At 53.3% G+C, this 21,382-nt stretch overlaps 1 protein-coding gene across 2 annotated transcripts in view; it reads left to right on the top strand.

Annotated features, from left to right (window-relative positions):
• Positions 1–13,096, top strand: part of SEC14L1 (SEC14 like lipid binding 1) — a 52,172-nt gene extending 39,076 nt beyond the window's left edge. For both annotated transcript variants that reach the window (XM_019938793.3, XM_019938794.3), the window contains exons 8-16: positions 933–1,122; positions 1,953–2,041; positions 3,139–3,209; positions 4,291–4,462; positions 4,767–4,901; positions 6,788–6,922; positions 8,964–9,215; positions 10,336–10,514; positions 10,722–13,096. In XM_019938793.3, coding sequence (XP_019794352.1) covers positions 933–1,122; positions 1,953–2,041; positions 3,139–3,209; positions 4,291–4,462; positions 4,767–4,901; positions 6,788–6,922; positions 8,964–9,215; positions 10,336–10,514; positions 10,722–10,827 — 1,329 coding nt within the window. In that variant the 3' untranslated portion in view covers positions 10,828–13,096. The remainder of the gene's footprint in view (positions 1–932; positions 1,123–1,952; positions 2,042–3,138; positions 3,210–4,290; positions 4,463–4,766; positions 4,902–6,787; positions 6,923–8,963; positions 9,216–10,335; positions 10,515–10,721) is intronic.
• The last annotated feature ends 8,286 nt before the right edge of the window (positions 13,097–21,382 follow it).

Genomic DNA, 21,382 nt, shown 5'->3' with positions numbered 1-21,382 from the left:
ACTAGCGCCCAGCATCTGAGGACCGTTTGTGTTAGTGATTGAGAACACAGCCCCTGTGGTAAGAGCTGCCATTTGTTGTGTGCGGACCGTGCACCAGCCTCTCTTTTAAGATCTTAATTAAATCCTCCCAGCAGCCCTGTGAGGTGGTGCTGTTTTTATCAGCCCCGTGGTACACACAGAGGAGTTCAGTCACTTGCCCAGGCTCTGTCTTGTAGTGAGTGGTGGGCTGGGGTCGAAGCCAGGCCTTTAGGTTCTGGAACCGCCGTTCCTAGCCACCTCCTTGTGACGGTGCTCCTTTCTGAGAGAAGGTGATGCCGTCTCAGTGCTTTATCTTCCCAGGAGTGGGGTAGTTAGGGGGTGCCAACTACATCTCCCCCATCTGTGCACCAGCAGCATGTGGCAGTGAGTGCGTGGCCGGGGTCAAGGGCAGCCAGTCCACGGGAGACCCAGACGCAGCCTTGGCCTGTGGTTTCCTTAGGGAAGCCGACCTGTCGAACTTGTTGATTGCCAGGAGCGGAACCTGGAGAAGGTTCCTGTGTGTCAGGACACCAGCACCACTACCAAAACCAACAACACTGTTTTGTGTTCTGGGTTTTTATTTACGTGTAATATATACACAGAAAAATGCACAGATCATAATAACTCGTAGGTTAGCTCAGTGAACTGAAGCATCTGGTGTTTAAGAAATTCCTTATGCCTTCACTCTACTTTGCTGAAACTAAAATGGGAATAGCATGAAGATTATTCAGACTAATCATGCTGATTTTCTAAAGCATTAAGGAATTTCTGGTAATGGCTAATTTTACATAGTGCGATAGTGCAGCTCGCTGTTGATAAGAAGTGAGACTTTCAGAGCCTTATTCCGTTGGTAACTTGGTTTTTCCCCTTAGCAGCTTTTAACATTGCTTAGAAACATCTCTAACTCTCAACAGATCCCGAAAGATGAGCATATTCTCCGGTTCTTGCGCGCCCGGGACTTCAACATAGACAAAGCCAGAGAGACCCTGTGTCAGTCTCTGACCTGGCGAAAGCAGCACCAGGTGGACTACATCCTCGACACCTGGCAACCTCCCCAGGTCCTTCAGGACTACTACGCGGGAGGCTGGCACCATCACGACAAAGGTAGCTGGGAGCTTGGCATCGAGACAGGCGGGCCCGTGGGCACGCTGCCCCTCCCTCCCCCGGCTTGAGCAAGTGGATGCCCGTTTCGCCGCCGCCGCCCTGGGGATGCCCTGCAGAGCGGAAGGAAGGGCCTGAGGCTGCTGCTGCCTCCCTGCTCTCGCTGCCCTCGGGCAGCCTGCTCCACTGCAGTCCTTAGTTGCGTGGAGTTTGACTTTATTTTAAAAACTTCGAAGGCAGAGGTTTTTCAGGAGCACAGTGCTAGGAAAGGTTCTTTCCAGTGACTTAACCCCTGCAATATCTGTAAAAACGTGTAGCCAGGTTTTGTACATCAGAATTTCAGCTCTACCTGGAGAGTGAACAAAACTTAAACCAAGAACAGTGATCCCGAACATGAATGATGAGGTGTGCGTGGGTTGGTTGGATTACCCTGCACGCGGCGCCCTGCAGGACAGCCTGCGCCGTCGAAAGGCGTGCCCGGTGCTTCCTGACTCGACTTGGTGGCGGGTGGAGTGGGGTCACGGCTGAGCCCGGCAATGGCCGCGGTGTGGGTGGTAGAGCCGGACGGAGGACGGAGCTCCGCTGGGCCCCCTCTCTCCGTGCAGAGCGTCTCCGGGGCCCTGCTAATAAGCTGCTCCTTCGGCTGGCTTTGGTGGGGCAGGGTTGCAGGGGCCCTGTGGGCAACACAGAAGGCAGCTGCTGCTCCTCAGCGGGAGAGCGCTGGAAGCTCCTTTGGAACTTGGGTGAGCCCGTCTCCCTGTCAGGGCCTCAGAGCTGTGTCCCCAGCCTCATGTCAGGAATGGCGCTCACAACGCCTGTCCTTCCCCCTGCAGACGGGCGGCCCCTCTACGTGCTCAGGCTGGGGCAGATGGACACCAAAGGCTTGGTGAGAGCCCTCGGCGAGGAGGCCCTGCTGAGATACGTGAGTGCCCCCTGCAGAGGACACCGGGCTCCGCTGTGGCTTCACTTTCTTTCTCTGCCCGCAGGGGTGGGATAGGACAGCTGTCCTGTTGCACCAGCATGTTTTACTTTCATAATTAGAAAGGAAGATCCATTAATATATTTCAAAAACTTCAAAAGAGGGCACAAAATTATAGAAGTGTTTTTCCCGGTGGGGCAGCGTGAACAGAAGAATCAGCACAGCCCCTTGAGAGGGTACGGGGAGCTGGTCGCCTTTTCCCTTCTCTCCCACTGGCTCGGGCCGTCCCCTCCCACCCTCACTCTCTTTTTAAGATGCCCCTCAGATCGGACCTCTTAATAGCACTCTCTCCACTGGCACGTCCATGATCCAGGCTCTTAGCATCTTTCATCAGGGCTACTTCCCTGTCTCCCTGACCCCTTCCAGGGCAGCTTCCACCGCGTGGGCAACTATGAAGAGAAGAATATTGTCCTTAAATTAGAAACAAACAAGCAAAAACTTTAAAAGGCATATCTATAATCCATTATCCCAAAATATCCACTGTTGGCATTTTGTTGCTATTCTGTTAGCCCGCGCCACTGTGCGTGTGCTGACATGGGCGTACGTATGCATCCACACGAACACACGTGTGCGCACAAAGATACGGGTGGACCACGTCTGTCGGGGAAGGCTTGTTACTCCAGATTGAAGGGTTCCCGTCAGCTGGACTGCAAGTCAGCTCTCAGCCTGCCTTTCTCTTGGCTGGTACGTGTGGCATCACAGTGTCCCCACTTGACGGACACTGACGTCCGACACTTCCGGACGTGTCTGCTCTGGAGACAGGTCAGCAGTTCGTGCCCTCCCCGCCCATCTGGAGACTCCTGTCGTCTCACTGGGGAGCTGTCCCCTTTGCCACACAGGACAGCGCTCGTTCTCTTTGAAAGAAATGTTCTTTATCCGTGCTGTGTTTTGTGTGTATGAATGTGTCAAGATTTAAATACATGACTGGGTTTACACACCTACCTAAAACACGCTGTGTTTTTGTCAGTCGCATAGCTTTGATACAGTCGTGGTAGCTTCTTAGACTGATAATGGAATCTTTATGGCCCTTGTGTACGTAGGTCCTCTCCATAAATGAAGAAGGGCTAAGACGGTGTGAAGAAAATACAAAAGTCTTCGGCCGGCCTATCAGGTATCTGTGTGGTGCTGTTTGTCCTGCTAGCTTATTGAGAATATGAGTTAAGTATTTCTAGTTGATTTTTAGAACCAAAATCTGGTTTGATTTTATAGGACCAAGTGGAAATAGTTTACTGTTTACCATAATGCTCTAGGAGGCAGGTAAGAGGGAAACATGTAGAGCATGTAATATAGTCAGTTGTGAGGGACCGTTGCTAGAGTTTGGTGTTTCTGCCCCCAGGCATTGCCATCCCCTCGGTCTGAGTGGATTGGCGTGTCCGAGGTCTGCATGGTCCTTGGGAGCCCAGAGTCACAGGTGGTTGGTTTTTGCTCCTTTATTTTTTGGTGGTGGGGAGGTGGGACAGAAAAAAATGAGTCTGTGCTATTAAACCAAACTTCTAGTTATGGTAAACCCTTTTTTATTTTTTTTTTAACATCTTTATTGGGGTATAATTGCTTTACAATGGTGTGTTAGTTTCTGCTTTATAACAAAGTGAATCAGTCATACATAAACATATGTTCCCATATGTCTTCCCTGTTGCGTCTGGTAAACCCTTTTGAAAACGTGCAGTGGTTCAGAGGTTGGCATAGAGCAGGGTATAGATGGTTAACTAGCACGTAAGTTCCAGGAGGGCAGGGACTTTGAGGGCCTTTGCTCACTGCTGTATTCGCAGCTCCTGCCACAGTGCTTGACTCAATAACGTTTGTCAAAGACTAGGTTATCACCGTTCAGTCACACCACGTATTTAAATGCCACACACACACCCCACTGGGTCAGTAGAGGGGGCTCAGCAGGTCAAGGGCAGCACGTGGCCTCCTTCGCTGGATTGCTGAGTGCGTCAGACTGAAGCTTTGAGTCACGGTCCCTTAGCTCTTGGTGGCTTTGAAGTTTCAGGGATTAGTCCTACCACACCCATCCCATATCTTGATACAAGCAGATATATATAGAGTTCATTACACTGTGATTTTTAAAACCTGGTGTATCTTTGGAAGTGGAATCAAATGACCGTATATAACATCGAAAAGAAAAGCAAGTCACTCTGGGCCGCAGTTTGCCGAGTGTGCCGTGTACTGAACGGAGCTCATCTCACCTGCAGTTCGTGGACCTGCCTGGTGGACCTGGAAGGGCTGAACATGCGCCACCTGTGGAGGCCGGGCGTGAAGGCCCTGCTGCGCATCATCGAGGTGGTGGAGGCCAACTACCCTGAGACGCTGGGCCGCCTTCTGATCCTGCGTGCCCCCAGGGTGTTTCCTGTCCTCTGGACTCTGGTGGGTTTCCATGTCGTTCTGCATAACTGGTAGCCGCTTGGAAGGTGCACACATGTGCGTTCATGTCTGTGTATGTGTCTATGACTTGAAGTCATAAAGCAAAATAAGCACGGAGACATCAAAGTTTCTCAGATTATTTAAGGAAAGAAAGAATTCCCGAGGGCCCTAATGTCGTGCACTCGGGCTTTACGGAAAAAGCGTGTCAAACTTGAATCCGCCCCGTAATATCAGTGTGTAATTTTAATCTTTGAAATACAGACAGCAAACCAAATATGACTACGTGGTTTTTTCTGATTATTTATAGGTTAGTCCATTCATTGATGACAACACCAGAAGGAAATTCCTTATTTATGCAGGAAATGACTACCAGGGTCCTGGAGGCCTGCTGGATTACATCGATAAAGAGATTATCCCAGACTTCCTGAGTGGAGAGTGCATGGTACGTATCTAGGAAAGCACCTGCATGTTCGGCTGCTCACGAGGGTAGCAGAGGTGGATGCTGGTTTGCACAAAGGAACTTCAGAGCTTTTAGTTTGGATTATTTGATTGTCTTTCCGGTTTTGTTTTGGCTGACATCTCTCTGATACTGGGTTAAACTAAACAGAACCATGTCGGTAATTTTTGGTAACACATATTCTCCATTGTTAAATACTAATGAGAATTTGTTTTACGGTCAGTGTGATCGCAGTTTGCTTTATTCACTCAGCTTTGTGTGAATCAGATTCTTTAATCGTTTTAGAGGAGCTGTGCATCTTTTTAAAACATTAAAAAATCAAATTGATTCTCAAAAAGATTTCCCCCTTGACAATAAATCAGGATAACATTTTAAAAGGGACAGTTAAGGGAACTAGTTCTCTTGTTGTGATGTGGGGTTTTAAATACGTTGAGTTGCTCGGTTAGCAGGCAGGGGGCTCCACTTCTTTACCCTGTACTGTGGCGATGGAGTCAGAGAAGTTTAGTTCCTTGAGGACCGTACAGCCTCGGGGGCACAACGGCCTGACGGGGCGGAGGGGTGGTGTGAAGGAAACAGAAGCGTGGTCCACGCATCTAGCTGACGTGACAGGTGACGGGCGCCAGCAGGGAGCAGTGGTTCTTCTCAGAGAAGGGACTTCCATCATCCTTCATAGTAAATAAGGTTAGCCGTTGAGATGTTGAGATGTGGCCCCCCGGCTGACTCACGTATTTAGCTGATGATTGGGCGCTCGGGGGAATCCCTCTGGACTGTTCGAGGAATTTAACCGGCGCTGAAATCAGCTCTGAGGCCTTCAGTCCTGCTCCAGGGAATCGCAGTGCAGCACAAAGGAGCAAGTGAGGTAGAGGACCTTCACTCACCCAGCGCCCGTGAGATTAAAGCGCAAGGTCAGATCTGTAGAAACCCACAGACTTCGATTATATCAGAGCAGGACCCGGCGAGGTTGCTTCTTCCAGTTACAACGAAAGCAACTGGGCTGCAGCAGAAGCAGACCTGACTCCCCCGTGAGGCGTTCAGGATGCTAAGAGTCCCGCAGTTAGCAGAGATCTCCCCACGCTGGCCGTTAAGGCTCCTTCTCTGCTCTTCCGTGCTGCTGTCGGGCTGGCGTTGAAGAGACAGTGCTCGCTTCTGCCCGCTGCCGTCTAACGTGGCCTCGGCGCTGTGGCGTGTTTGCGTCCCGCTGCACTGCCCGCTGTAGACGGCCGTGTTTCTTTCCTGTGTGGTTGCCTCCCAGGGCTGATAATGTAAGCAGTGCTTGGATTTTATGAGCTCGAGTGTTAAGTCATTATATCCGGGTCAGTTAGGAAATCTATGAAATGTGCAAATTCTCATTCCGCCTGTTTCAAGCAGATGCGGAAGTTGCTGCTCTTTACTATTTTTTGGCTGGTGTCACGGACCGATCACTTGATCTGGCTTAGACACAAAGCTTTCTTTATAGATTATATATCTTGACTGTAATTGTATGTAATAAGAATAGTGCCTGTAGCTGCGGAGAATAAAACTCTTTTCTTAACATAACGTTTTCTTCTGCAGCGCAACATACGTACTTAACTATTCTTACATAAACCAGCTTCAGTAGTTGGATGCAGTCCCTCATACGCACTAGTGTGAATTCTGTGGCAAATCAGCTTCAACTTGTTCTCATTTATTTAAAGCGAGACACGTGTATTTAAGTGGCTTTTCACAATTATTTTGCTAAGTAGTGTAGAGTGTTCTGCGACATGGCAGGTGTTGTCCATTTCCTAAGCGGCTCCGAGGAGTCGCCTGTGTCAGGACATGGCGCTGCCGGCGTTTGGTTCTCAGAGGAGTGGCCTGCGTTGGCTCAGCTCGCACGACTGCGTTTACATTTCCAGTGTGAAGTGCCAGAGGGGGGCCTGGTGCCCAAGTCCCTGTACAGGACCGCAGAGGAGCTGGAGAACGAAGACCTCAAGCTCTGGACCGAAACCATCTACCAGTCCGCGAGCGTTTTCAAAGGGGCCCCGCACGAGGTAGGTGCCGGGACGAAGCCACAGGGGCCGGGCCCCCGCTTCCCACCGAGGTTCTTCTGTGGGTCTCCCCAGTGGGGTGTAGTTTAGGAGAATCAGGTGCTTTTCTCTGGTCTTGGTCTTTAGGTTTCTGTTGACACTGATCTGCAGTTTAGGCAGATGTCGACACAGGAGAGCAGGGCTCTCTCAGAGGGAAAGGTGGCTGCCCTTGGTCAGGGCGCCTGGAAGGAGGGTAGGCAGCTCGCGGTCCAGTTCACCCGAGAGCCTGGACACACAGGGGCGCGCAGCAGGTCTCCCCGCGGGAAGGTTTGTAGCTCTTCAGTTTAATGTACTCAGTGATCGGGACCAGTCGCATCTTCTGTTTTGTCTTGACTGGATTTGGGTGTTTATTACCTTTAAGGAATTTGCCCGTTTCTATAAATCTGATGGAGTGAGGAGAAACTAGCACATGTGTTTTCTCTCCTTGCTGTCACGTGGTGGTGCAGAAGCAAGAGTGTGCCTGTGTTTTGACACGCGTGTGTGCTGTGGCGTCATGAGGGACTCAGCACAGACTGGCCCTTCCTGGACTTCGGGCTGAGGTTTGTGGCTCAGGATCGTGGGAGGGGTGGCACCTGGCGTGGAGAGGCCGCTCAGCGCGCTGGGCTGCTGGCCGGGTGGACAGTGGTGGCCGGGAGCTGACGCCGTACTGCCTCCTCCATCCTCCTGGCCAGAGTGTGTCCCGCACGGCCCACCTGTGCCTCGTGGGGCGAGTGGACATGGGGCTGTGGTTTGAGCGAGCAAAAAAGACAGGTTCGATGTACCTTATTCACAGCCTCTGTAGGGGGAAGTCGACTGTGTCTTGAGGATTATTTGTATGAGTTTTTTATTTGGAGGCCGGCAGGCGCGGGGAGGCCAAGTTCTTCCCTTAGGTTGTGGTTGCTCTCGTCCAGGGTAGGGAACCCAGTGGTGTGACGTGTTCTTGTGAGTCACGTATCCGTGCAAGTGTTTCTACATCAAAACTGAACACTTCAGTTCTGCTTTGGGGGTTCAGTAAAGCACAAATCGAGAACGGTGGCCTCATGAAATGAGCACTGAATTCCTCGTCCCCGCCGTGAATGCAGGAGCGAGAGTGCTGGTCCGCAGAGGGGCTGACGTCCAAGGGAGCTCTGCCCTCAGAGCCACTTTGGTGTCGTTGGTGCCACCGCTGTGCTTAGATGCAGCTCTTGTGCTTACGGAATCCGCTCTTTAGGGAGATTCTGTGTGGCTCTGTCAGCGGTGAGAAGTGGCCGTGGTGGGACCAAAAGGGCTGCTTGACGAGAAGCAAAGCGCTAACACGCCTCCCGGAAGGCTCAGCGGGCAGGCTTCCAGGGCAGGGTGGGGTGCGGGGCCTGGCTTCTGCTGGAATTTTTTAGTGAATACGTAACTTTTTACAGCTGGTTTTAATTCTCACATCCCTCCCACGGTAATCTTTTGAAACTGTAACTTTGATCACTCCCTGTGGGGAAGCTGTGTGGGCGCCGCGTGAAATTCAGCTTTTAGGTTGGCACTCGACACCCGGGGCCCTTCCCCATCCCAGGGCCACGTGGCGCCCTCTTCCCACCTAGCGCAGTGGCCACGGGCAGAGGCCACTCAGCCTGCACTCGCGTCCACCCCGCTCCCCGCTTGGATGCTTCCTTCCTGTCCCTCCTGGGCTCTTCTGCGACCTTCCCTGTGCCCTTCAGCCCAGAGCAACCCACGGAACCACTTCTGTGGTGTCTAGCATTATTTCTGTTTTGTATTAAGACACTTTTTACAGCCAGCACTGGGTGTTTTAAAGCACTCAGGGAATTGAGGGGAAGCTTGGACCATAGGTGTGGCTGACAGAGCACAGAGCCTGGCGCTGACGCGTAGCAGGAGCAGCTGGGTGAAAGAGAGAAAAGAGCGAGCAGAGGCCTGGAAGGTGGGGTGAGGAGGGTCGGCTGTGCGCCCCCCTAGCCGGGGGAAAGCTGCCGGGGGGCCTGCTGCCGCGGCGTCGCCTCAGAGGCCCGTGCTTATTTTGGTGGGTTGATGCGACCTCTTTTTCCAGATTCTCGTTCAGATCGTGGATGCCTCTTCGGTGATCACCTGGGATTTTGATGTGTGCAAAGGGGACATCGTCTTTAACATCTATCACTCCAAGAGGTCGCCGCAGCCACCCAAAAAGGACTCCCTGGGGGCGCACAGCATCACTTCCCCGGGAGGGAACAACGCGCAGCTGATAGACAGAATCTGGCAGCTGGGCCGTGACTACAGCATGGTGGAGTCACCTCTGATCTGCAAAGAAGGGGAAAGTGTGCAGGTAAGGTCTCCTGGGAGTCCCCGCGGCGTGGCTCTTCCGTCTGGAGAAGGAAGTCTTGCTTCGGCCCCGTGCTGCGTCTGTAGACAGGCAGTTCAGTGTGTCCTCTTAGTTACGGTTAGAGGCGCTCAAGAAGCCGAGCGGATCCCAGAAGAACCTAGAGCTCAGCAGAATCCATTACTTGTATCTAAAGTCATGAATTATTTCTGGAAGTATTTTCACAAAAGCGACATGGAAGAAAGGGAAAGGCATTCGGCGCACGTACAAAGCTGGGATTGAGAAGGCTTCTGCTAAGACGGCCTTTGACCTGGCAGCATTCTTCTCTTCAAGGAAAATCACCCCGAATAGAAGGGAGAGAAACAAGTAATTAGGGAACTATTAAGTGTCATTACTAAGCATCCTAATTTATCTTAAATGCTCTGTCAGCTCATTTAAAATTTTGGCTGGTTATTCCGAGTGCCTGAGCTCAGAGTGGTAGCTCTCGGGTGCCTCTGGCCTTCATAATAGATGCATAATTTTGCTGTCTTTACGGTTTTCAGGGATAAGCCTGTCAGTGTTTTGGTGGTCTTAGAGGCAGGGTAAAAGAGAGTATTTTATTCCATTTTTAAAATAATGAACATTTTAATCTGTATCACAGTCTTTAGTTCCAGAATTAAGGGAGAAAGTAGTTTTCACAGATTGGCATTCTACTGTAGATCGCTGTCCTTTTAACCCAGAATACACCGGTAAGGTCGTTGGAAGCACATCAGAGAGAGCATTGCCTGGTCCAAGTGGCCTTTTTTGACCCCAGGCCCTCAAGGGTGAGCAGAGGACCCCCGGGCGCTCCCACCCTGCGGGCGCCTGCATCCTCCTCCCAAGGCAGAGTCCTGGGGGCGGACAGCCTCTGAGGGTCCCTCCCGTGGCCTCCCCTGCGCCTGGCAGAGGCCTGGCTGCAGTGCCGACACCCGGGAGGCAGCGTGGGATGGACCCCGATCGTGAATCAGGGCAGCCGGTCCTTCCCCCGTCGCGATGGTCAGTAATCGGAGTTGGATCCGAGTGGACCCGGTCTCCTGGCGTTTGTCAGACCCGTTGTGGGAGGGCACGCGAAGCAGGTCCTCAGCTGGTGCCGCCTGACTCGTTCCAGGGCTCCCACGTGACACGGTGGCCGGGCTTCTACATCCTGCAGTGGAAGTTCCACAGCATGCCGGCCTGTGCCGCCACCAGCCTGCCCCGCGTGGACGACGTGCTGGCCTCCCTGCAGGTCTCTTCCCACAAGTGCAAAGTGATGTACTACACCGAAGTGATCGGGTCCGAGGACTTCCGGTGCGTGAGGCCGGGGTCCAGGCCGGGGCGGCCTCCGGGCCCCCTGTCGCTGGCAGTTCAGGGCGGTGGGGGGCTGTGTCCCCCTGGGCCCTGCACGGCCGGCCCGGCTCTGGGGGGCGCTACGGGGAGCGGGCTGGGATCGGCCAGGAGGGCGGTGGGTGGCCGCGGTGGGGTCCTCACACACCCCCCTCCCCGTGCTTCTTACAGAGGCTCCATGACCAGCCTGGAGTCCAGCCACAGCGGGTTCTCCCAGCTCAGCGCTGCCACCACCTCGTCCAGCCAGTCCCACTCCAGCTCCATGGTCTCCAGGTAGCGCCCAGTGCGCAGAGGGGACGCCCACCGCCTCGGGCCGCCGCCCGCCCGCCCACCCCGCAGCCGCGTTGTGCAGGCTCCTCTGGCCCTCTAGGTAGCACGTAGCTCTCCAGGTGGCAAACGTAGTCACTGACCCCGAAACAGTCTCGACAGGTAGTTTTGACTCCAGCTCAGTAGCCATAGGTTTTGTATACAGTGTGCACAAAATCCAACCAGAGCACAAGGGCTCTCTCTTCAGAGAAAAGCAGTTTATGCACCAATGAAGAGGTTGACTTTGTCTCCAATGTTGATGCAAAAAATGTTTCCAAGCACCTGCACACCATCCCTTAGTGGATGAACTCCCCACCACCCGTCAGAGGTGACCCACCTTCCTCTGCGGAGCAGAAGCTGCCAACCTGTCCCCTGCCCTGCATCTGGCCCTCACCTCCTCCCTGCTGGTGGTCGACGCGGTCCGAGGATTCAGTGACTGCCCGCTAGGCTCCTTTTCCTCTGAGCAGACACCGCTTAATCAGAAGGACTCAGAGGGAGCCTGTGGGCACCCCGGCCCGGCTCCGGGGCCAGACGGACCCACTGTTGTAAAGTGGGTCTGGGGGGTCAGGGGCTCTCACGGACTCCCCACAATGCCAGGAAGAACACCGCCATCATTAAACATTATTTTCTCTTTCCTCCTTTTAAACCTTTTGGTACTTTGAGAGCAGGCTTCCTCTGTCCATGAACTTGGGCCAAGGGCGTCCTCTCCCTTTTCCTCCCGGTGTGTTGCTCTTCCTACCTGCACGTGTTAGTTCTGAACTCATTCTAGATTGGCCTCCCCTAGGCCCCTCACAGCTTGGTAGCATCAGAGCCCAAATGGTTCTTCTAGTCACTAGAAGGGTACTTAAGAGACAGTGAGTCCCATCTGCCGTTTTGAAACTGTCCTGTGTTCATTGTGTGGCCATGTCGGGACAGCCTGTGGCCTGGGGGAGCCCTGCTTCTTTGTGACAGGAAATTGTGGGCGTGTGTGTGTGTGTGCCTGCAGGCATGTGTGTCTTGGGGTGGGTGTGTGTCAGCGGGGGACAGGGCGAGTAGAAACTTAGTTCAAGTAATGAAGGGTTCGATTGCATAGAAGCAGGTCAGATTGTGAGGTCGGTCTGCTTTTTACTTTTTCTTTTTGATTCCAGTTACCAAGCCTGGTCTACCTTTTATTGGCCCTCGTTTTCTCGTCTTGTTATGGGAAAAGCAGGTTCTTTGCGAACCTGTCCAGGTGTTGCCTTGGGTCAGTCTCCGTGGTGAATGAAGACGTGTGTCATGGTGGGTGCGTGGCGGAGGCTGTGCTTTTAAGGATCTGGGCCAAAAGCCAGGCGGCCATCGTCAGTGTGTGACGGGCACGGAAACCCTGAGTTGCGTTGTTGTAAACCTGCCCTGGAGGTGTTAGGTGGGTGCCGCGTGGCAGGAGAGCTGTGTGGACGAGCGTGCGCCCGCGGGGAGGTGTCTGCAGGGCTCCGGAGGGGCGGAGCAACCCTCCCAGGCAGCGATACTCGGTGGCTGCCTGCACGCTGAAGACGTTCCTGGGCGTCTCCCAGGGCTGCTGGCCCGTCCAGAGCACAGCTGTGAGTTTCCTGCACAAGAGAAGCTCACCATTGGCACCTAAAGGCTTGTTTCCAGAAAGCACAGTAGGGTTAGTTAGTGCATCCGTTTCCAAATTCTCAGGACCTGAAGACGGTCCTGTCTCCGTCCTCCTCTCTCTTTCTCTGTGTCTCAGCTGCCAAGAAAACACTGCACCCGACAGCCCACATCAGCCCAGGGGCGCTTGCAGAACGGTCTGAATCGCAGCCGCCCCTCCCCCAGTCTGAAGAGCGGCTCTTTTGGAGCTGACTCAGAAGTGGCACTGTCCTGTCCCCAAAGAGTTGAATGCATCCTTAAGCGTTCACAGCACATCACTGCACAAATCCTTACAGGGTTCCTCCTGAGTACCCATCGCCCTGTCCTCCTTGGAAGGGGGCTGTGAGGCAGGTGGACTTCGAGCACGCAGTTTATCGTGACTCTCCTTCAGTGCCCTGCACTCTTTTTAAAATGCTGCTGTCGTTTCACCTGTTCTCAGCACTAACGGTCCTTTCGGTTTCCCCTCTGTTACTAGTGTCTTAATTCACTTTCTTTCCTAATTTCATTATTTACGTATCAAATTCTGTAAATGTTTTGTAAACATATTACCTCACTCTTGGTAATACAATACTGATAGTCTTTAAAAGATTTTTTTATTGTTATCAATAATAAATGTGAACTGTTTAAAAAAACGAATGTCTTTTTCTTACTGTGAATCGGCAGTCTCCCTTGAAGGGTGTGACGTCCTTAGGAGACTTTAGAGACTGAAGGAAGGGGAGATTCTGGAGCCAGAGGACTGGTGTTCCAGAAGCTCGGGAACAGTGGCTAGCTTGTGAGGGGCCATCGTACACTGTCCTGCACACACGCTGCAGCTGTGGGCTGCCGATTCCTCAGGAGCGTGGAGCCCGGTACTTACAGCTCCCTTGCTCCCGGAAGAGAACAGGCTGTAGTTTTCCTTAAACTCTGTGAGGTCGAACAGGACTCAGCCACGATGCAATGTTTCTTTAGTAACAAAATGGGTCCTTCTGTCAGGTGGCCAGCGTGGACCCTCAGAAACCTGGGCCGCCTTGTCCCCGGCTCCTGCAGCTGGGCCTGCCGGGGTGGGATGCTGCAGAGGCAGGAGCAGTGCCTACCCCGTCAGGAGCCTCGAGGGCCCGTCCTTGGTGGCAGCGGCCGTGGGACCGGCCCGGCCGCGGGGCGGGAGCGGGTGACGCCTGCATGAGCCCCCATGCCCACGGCCCAGCCTGGGTTGTGAGCCCGCCCCCCGGCAGTCGACACAGGAGACGGGCTTCAGTCCTCCCTCAGCAGCACCTGCAGGACGTGCAACTGATGGCTCAGCCAGCCTGTCCCCGAGGGAAGGGAAAGGCTTTTCCCATGAATTCCTTCGAGCTCTGTCATCTCCTGGGCCCACTTTACCAAGCCTTTGGTTTAGCGTCAGGTTCTCGCAGTGGTGGCCAGAGCAACGTGAAAAGCAGATGAGGCTGTGGGCACCTGTCGCCCGCTGCCCGTCTCTGACTATCTCAGGGCCACAGTGAAACGGGGCGTCCTGACAGTGGGCGTCAGGTTTTTGTACCGGGCCACCAGGCCATAACATGTATTGATCTGTAAGTGTGTCGTTCCCTTTAACACCAGGTCTCATCAGACGTCGACAGAGCCTAACCACAGGCTGCATTGCAGTCCTGAGTCGTGGCAGGGGTGTTCTCGGTAAAGGGTTGGTGTGAAGCAAACCAATGAATCAGTTTTGTTTGAAAAGTTAGGGCTTTGGAAAGCAGGGGATTCTGGGAGGATTGTAGTGTCGTCCCCACACGAAAACAGAAAGACCGATGTGGAACCTGAAACCTACGTACAACTGACTTGTACCCTAGAAAATGGTTAAATGGCAAAGCTTATGATATATATTCTCCACAGTTAAAAAAAAAAGAAAAGAAAGAAAAAGCTATGGACATAATTTACAACAAAGCTAGGGGATAAGGCCCAAAAGAGGCACAAACCAGCTATAGTCACAAGACTCATGTTAAACAATGGAGTGTCTGGGAATTCCCTGGCGGTCCAGTGGTTAGGACTCTGTGCTTCCACTGCAGGGGGCACGGGTTCTATCCCTGGTTGGGGAACTAAGATCCCACATGCCGTGGGGCACAGCCAAAAAGAATGAGGGGAGAGTGGGGACGGCATATGCAAGAAATTAACATGGTTATTCTGAGCGTCTTGGTATGTAATATATGTGTGTGTATGTGTACCCACACACATACACATACATAGACACACATAGGTCACATACTAAGAATAACCATGTTGATGTATATATGTGTGGATACATATATAACATGTTTGTGTGTGTGCATGTGTATATGTGTGTGTATACAGGTATAGCCTGCTTTTCCAGAGTTCGTCTTACACCATTTTGCTTTTATGAAAGACCTGCATTAATACCCACTTTCAGTAACAACTCCAAAGAGGATTTTTGCGTTCATGAAGAAAGGCAGAGAGTGAAAACAGCATTCAGTGTTGGTTTTGCATGGGATGGAATGGGAGGCGTGGGGCAGTTCTTATTCACTGAGTCGCAGATTCGACATGTGTGCTCTTCCATGTCTGTGTTTTATCTTACAATAGAAAGGTTTTTTGTTTTAGTTAGGGCTTTAGGTGGGTTAGTTTGCCTTCAAGGAAAGTAACGCAGGTTCTTGAATTGGGAGTGTCCTTCTTTTACCCAAATCACCATGTGGGGACTGCTGGCACCTATGGCCCGGGCACTGTGGCCTGGGACGTACCCTGCAGTAGCTAGTGTTCGATCCTGCGTTTGTTGTGTCTGTGCCCAGGACAGCAAAGCAGAGTCACCCAGCTGGTGACAAGTGACAGCAAGGCTCCTGCAGTTCTCCAGGAGAAAATCTGAGGCCAGTCCCTTTAAAGCTCTGCCCCTTGCCATGTGCTGCCCATGACCCGTCCTTTCTCTTTCTTTAAATAGAAGCAACTAGACTGTTTCCCACTCTGACCTTGCCTTTGGGTTTAAGAGCTCGGTCAGTCACCAGGACCCAGTTTGACAGCGACAGAGAGCCAGCTACGATCCCTGGGAGATTCAAATTACTGAGTCTCTGCGCACCAGTCCCAAACCACTCTGTGTCAAAGTGAGACAAGCACAGAGGATTTCTGGGCTATTTCTGGGAACCAAAGAGGGGCAAGTGCCTGGCTGCAGAAAGGAGGACTCTCTCAGCTCCACCTGTAGAGCCTTCCAGATTTCCATGGAATTGTCTGGCTGCCAAGTCCTTCTCCTTCCCTTTTGCAAGGCTGGTCTACACTCTAGATCTGAGTCCCTGGGGCTACAGCCAGAGAGTGAAACCCAACCTCAGCCCCCAGGTGGAGCCCCTTTCCAGCCGTCTGCAGGTGGTCACGGCTCCATCCAGGGACTTACCTCCGCGGGCGCCACCTTGTGGCCACATGGGAGATGCGCATCCCGGTCACCGAGCTGGGGCGATGAGCGTGTCTTTGCTCCTTTCAGCTCTGCCCCTGGAGTCCGAGCCATGGGAGCAAAGTCTCCAGCCCACATGTCTACCGAAATCTTACCTTGGGAGGGGTGTGATGGTTAATTTTGTGTGGCAATTTGGTTGGGCCATGGGCCAGATATTTGGTCAAACTAAGGTTCTGAGTGTGTCTGTGACGGTGTTTTGTTTTTTGTGTGTTTTTTAAAATTTATTTTTGGCTGCATTGGGTCTTCGTTGCTGCACGTGGGCTTTCTCTAGTTGCGGCGAGCAGGGGCTACTCTTTGTTGCGGCGCGCAGGCTTCTCATTGTGGTGGCTTCTCTTGTTGCGGAGCACAGGCTCTAGGTGTGCAGGCTTCAGTGGTTGTGGCTCGTGGGCCCAGTAGTTGTGACCCGTGGGCTCAGTAGTTGTGGCTCGCTGGCTCTAGAGCACAGGCTCAGTAGTGGTGGTACAGGGGCTTAGTTGTTCCGTGACATGTGGGATCTTCCCGGACCAGGGCTTGAACCCGTGTCCCCTGCATTGGCGGGCGGATTCTCAACCACTGCACCACCAGGGAAGTCCCTGTGTGGGTGTTTTTCGATGAGAGTAACATTTACTCAGTAGACTGAGTAAAGCAGATTGCCTTCCCTAATGTGGGTGGGCCTCATGCAGTCAGTTGAAGGCCTGAATAGAACAAAAAGGATGACCCTCCCCCAAGTAACAGAGGCTTCCTCCTGCCCAATGGCCATGATATGGGATACTGGCTTTTCTCTCCTTTGGACTGGAGCACTGGCTCTTCCTGGGTCTCAGGCCTGCTGGCCTCCGGATGGGAGTTATGCCATCAGCTCTCCTGGGTCTCCAGCTTGCCCACTGCAGGTCTTGGGACTTGTCATCCTCCATCGTCACGTGAGCCAATTCCTTATAATAAGCCTCTTTCTGTATATATGCATCCTATTGGGTCTGTTTCTCTGTGGAACCTTGACCGACTACAGGAAGTTTGCTCCAAAGTCCTGGCATTGCAAAGCCTTTGACATTTACCAAAAACTGGTTAATCTGGAATCATCTCTCGTTGGGGTGTGTGTGTGTTTTGGTTTGGGTTTTTTCCATCAATAGGCTTATCCTTCTTTACGTAGAATAAAATTCCAGGCTGGGGACTTCCTTAGTGGTCCAGTGGTTAATAATCCCCCTTCCAATGCAGGGGATGTGGGTTTGATCACTGGTTGGGGAGCTAAGATCCCACATGCTGCAGGGCAGCTAAGCTGGTGCGCCACAACTAGAGAGAAGCCTGCGCGCCACAACTAGAGAGAAGCCCGTGCACCACAACGAAGAGCCCGCACGCCGCCGTGAAGATTCCGCATGCTGCAACTAAGACCCGATGTAGCCAAAATAAATAAAATAAATTTTTAAAAAAAGGAAGCAGCCAGTAAATTTTCTAAAAAAAGAAAAAAAAATTCCAGTCTGTCAGAGCTGGGCAAAGAGCTTAGCCTGATCTGGTTCCAGCTCTTGCAGCTTGAGAAGGTGCAGCCCAGAGGGGTGAGGGGGGGTGTTCCCCGAGCAGGTGGCCGTGAGTCCAACTCCTCAGCCCCAGTTTCATCCGCCCACCGTGAAGGCTGAGCCAGGAGAGCTCCCGCGTCCCTTCCATCTCGCTGTCGTTGCCGCTGATCATAAAGTGGGAAGAAGCAGGTTATCTCCTCGGGTCGTTGTCAAGACACAACAAGCAAGCGATACTAGCGCATGTCACACGCACTTGGAAGCGCTCTGCGAACGCGGGGAGTGCGGTACAGCCAGGGCGCACCAAGGACTTGGGAGCACAGCCAGGCCCAGGTCCGAGGAGACACCAGGGCCTGCCCGTCCCCGCTGTGCCTGCGCAGGAGGGTCCTCTGGGAGAAGAACGAGCTCGGCATCAACGGAAGGCAAGCCACCACAGGGAAGATCAGAAAGGGCAAACAGTAAGAAAGCATTGTGGCGCCCTTTCTTCCCTCTTCTGGGGAGGAAATGAGACAACCACAGGGGATGATTAAATGTCCCTCTGCTCAGGCGCCCGTGAGAACCGGAGGACAGACGGCTTGCTGCTGGAGCCAGGGGCTGGGTGGTGGTGGTGGGGGTGTAGGTGGCTGCCCGGGAGAGCTGCTCCCAGGCCTTCCGGCACCTTCTCTCTGCCCTCATGCTGGCCTCCGGCTGGCCTCACTCATCGCGCTCCGTGTGGGGCGCTCAGCACAAGGCATCCGGCGGGGTGGGCGGAGACGAGGCGCCCGCGTTCAAGGGCTCTGGCCCTGCCGGGGCTTAGGACAGTGCCTGCCACAGGGCACACATCCCGAAATCTCTGTGCAGTGAGCGTGGAGTTCTCATCATTCCGGCCTCGCAGTCAGGGCGTTATTCTGACCCCACGGGCCGGGCACGTTGGCCTTCCTCTATTCGACAAGGCGGCTGAGGACGTTTCTGTCTGGAGGCATAAAGGTGCACGTAATCCGCTCTGGACTCATTGTACACTCAACCCTGGGACACAGCCGGCCCTCCGTGGCCGCGGGTTTCGCATCCTCAGATTCAACTGACCGTGGCTGCTTGGAGCGAATCTGCGGATGCGAAATCCGCAGCTGCGGGAGGAATTCTGGGTGAGGGACTCACGCCACCGCGGGGTCTGGGCGCTACGGGGGCGCCTGGAGCCACTCACCCAGAAACCAAGGGAAGGCTGTGCTCATGTTTCCTTCTGATTTTAAGAGAAGTTAAGACACGTTCGGGGGCCCCCGGAAGAATCCTGGGCCCTGGGTGCCGGCCTCCCGGGCCTGGTGAGGAAGACGGCGCTGGCCCAGTGGCAGGGCAGCCCAGAGGGCGAGGGGAGGCACCTGCCAGGTTTCCAGAAGTCCTGTCCGGAGCCACCCAATGACAGGTAAACCCTGAGCCCTGCCGGGCGGTCCTGTCCCTACAGCGCTTCCCAGAGGAGATGTTGCCCCCTCACGGCCCCAGGCATTGGCATGTGCGTGCATGCGTGTGCATGCATGTGTGTGCGTGTGTGTATGTGCGCACGCTGGGTCTGTGTTGACCCTGCAGAGGTCTCTGAAGGACCCGTGCCCCATAGACCATGTAGGAGAAGCCTGGAGGAGGGGAAGGGTCCCTGGTGGTCGGTGGGTGGGTGTATGTGGAGGGTGGCGCTCAGCTTCCTGGGACCTGATTACCTATTTCAGAACCGCTCTCTGCCGACCCACAGACAAGCAAGTAGGAGACCCTTTGTGTTTGGAAGCGAAATAGGGCAAGTCGGAGTTCTGCACGGGAAAGAGAGCGAGGACAGGTGTGAGTCTGGGGACAAGCACCTGCTGCTATTTTCTCCCTCACCTGCACTTTCATTTTGGCACCGCAGGACTTGGCTGTTAGGGACGGGGACCTGGTACCGGGGAGATGAGCTGCCTCTGGACAAGCTCAAACAGTGATGGCCCCGTGCCCAGGATGGACTGGATCCCTGAGTCACCGCGTGGAGTGGCTGCTGCCTGTCTCTCACTGGACTTGGCGTGAGTGGGGGTAAATTCATACTGCATTACGCCTCTGTGACGTCAGGGTTTATCTGTCACCACTGCAGAAAGGAGCTTGTCCTGACAAATACAGGATGAGGTCAGAGTCGGGGGGGGGGGAGGGGAGGCTAGGTCCCCAAAGGTTATATGGGTCCTGTGAGGCCACCAGCTTTTTGACTTAAGCTCTGAATGAGTTGGGAGAAGTTGTCTTTTCTGTCCTTTGGCCTTGACTTTTTTCTTTTGTTTATTTTTGAACAGAAAATTTTAATCTTTATGAGATCAACTCTATTATCTCTTCCTTAGTAGCTTCTGGGTTTTACGTCTTGCTTAGAAAGGAGTTCCCCATGCTAAATTCTCCTACATTCTTGGGGAGTTCCCTGGTGGCCTAGTGATGAGGATTCCGGGCTTTCACTGCAGTGGCCCGGGTTCAATCCCTGGTCGAGTAACTGAGATCCCACAAGCTGTGTGGCACAGCAAAAAAAAAAAAAAAATCTCCTACATCCTTAAGGTGCTTTCCTGGTTTTATTTTTCCACATTTAAATCTCTGATGCATCAGATGTTGGTTTCTATGTAGTGACTTTTGATTCATCTTCAGTGACTCTGTAGATTCAGCCGCTGCAGGGCCAAACTCGTTTCCAGCTCCTTGAGACACTCGTGAGAAATCCTTTAGGGACTGGTGCCGAGTGGCGGGTAGGAAGGGCGGGGAGAAAGAGGCGGACGGTAGCAGGTCCCCAGGGAGGGCCAGGGCTAGCTGGGCAGCCGCTTGTGGACAGACAGTTTGAAGGGTTGAAAAATCTCAGTGGTAATGCCAGTCGGCTCAGGTGTTGACCGTGGACACTTTCCATACCCAGCGGCCACAGTCGTGATCACCCTCACGTGGACACAAAGCTGACAGCATCCCTGCGTCAGCGCTGAGTCCCAGAAACAGGCGGCCAGATAACGAACCAGCTGTTGTCTGAGGACAAGTGATTTCCTTTACCGCCTCATTTTATTTATTTATTTAAATTAAGTGGTCTTTTAAAAAAAATATTTATTTATTTATTTGGGCTGCGCCGGGTCTTAGTTGTGGCATGTGGGATCTAGGTCCCCAACCAGGGATTGAACCCCAGGCCCCCTGCATTGGGAGCATGGAGTCTTACCCACTGGACCACCGGGGAGGTCCCTTGCCTCATTTTAAAACATTTCAGTATGCTTCCCAGGACGCTGTTTGGTTTGGAAAAATTACAAGAGAAAGCTGAAGAGAAAATGCAAACTAGAGACAAGTGGGGAAGGCTTTGCCCCGAAACCTTGGCTCTGCTCGGCTGTGGGTCACCTGTTAGGGGTCAGTTTTGCGCTTCTGGAGCAGGTGGCTGTTTCCTGGGCAGGGTCTGATTCCCAATACAGATCTGAAAGAGGCACATGGGCTTTTATCAACCAACATAAAGAATATTGCTTCCACTGCCTCTGGAAATAGGCAGGGAACATCTGTCAGGTTAAAGGGGTGCCTACCTGTCTCTGAAGCTATTAGGAAATGAACAAACGAAGGCAGGATGGAGGAGAGAGGGCAGGCCCAGGCCTCGGTCACCCTGTACTCTGAGCCCCGAATGTGACATTTTGACCCCGAGTTCCCAGGGTTCACTGTCACGAGCTCCAGGCTCGGCTGCCAGCTCCTCACATCTTCTCTGCTGCTCCCAGAGCTGGAGGGAATCCCATAGAAATGTCACCAGATTCCCTGGAAACCCTCAAGGACAGGGGGAGAACTGGGCAGTGAGCCTTCTCTGCCTCCCCGGTCGAGTCCTGCCTGGCCAGGGCTGGCTACGACCTTGGTCCTGCCCCGTCATCCTGACAAATGGCATCAACTTCGGCCCCACTGACATTCTGGGCGGGGTCATTCTTTGCAGTGGCGGCTGTCTGTGCACTGTAGGGTGTTTGGCGGCATCCCTGGCCTCTACCCTCCAGGTGCCGGTAGCATCCCCCAGTTGTGACAGCCAGTGATGTCTCCATACGTTGTGCACTGTACCCCTGTGGGGGTGAAACCATCCCCAG

The sequence above is a fragment of the Tursiops truncatus genome, chromosome 20, assembly GCF_011762595.2.
Source record: "Tursiops truncatus isolate mTurTru1 chromosome 20, mTurTru1.mat.Y, whole genome shotgun sequence".
NCBI classification, from domain to species: domain Eukaryota; kingdom Metazoa; phylum Chordata; class Mammalia; order Artiodactyla; family Delphinidae; genus Tursiops; species Tursiops truncatus.
Note: the sequence above shows the minus strand (reverse complement) of the source record. Positions and strands in the feature narration are given on the sequence as shown.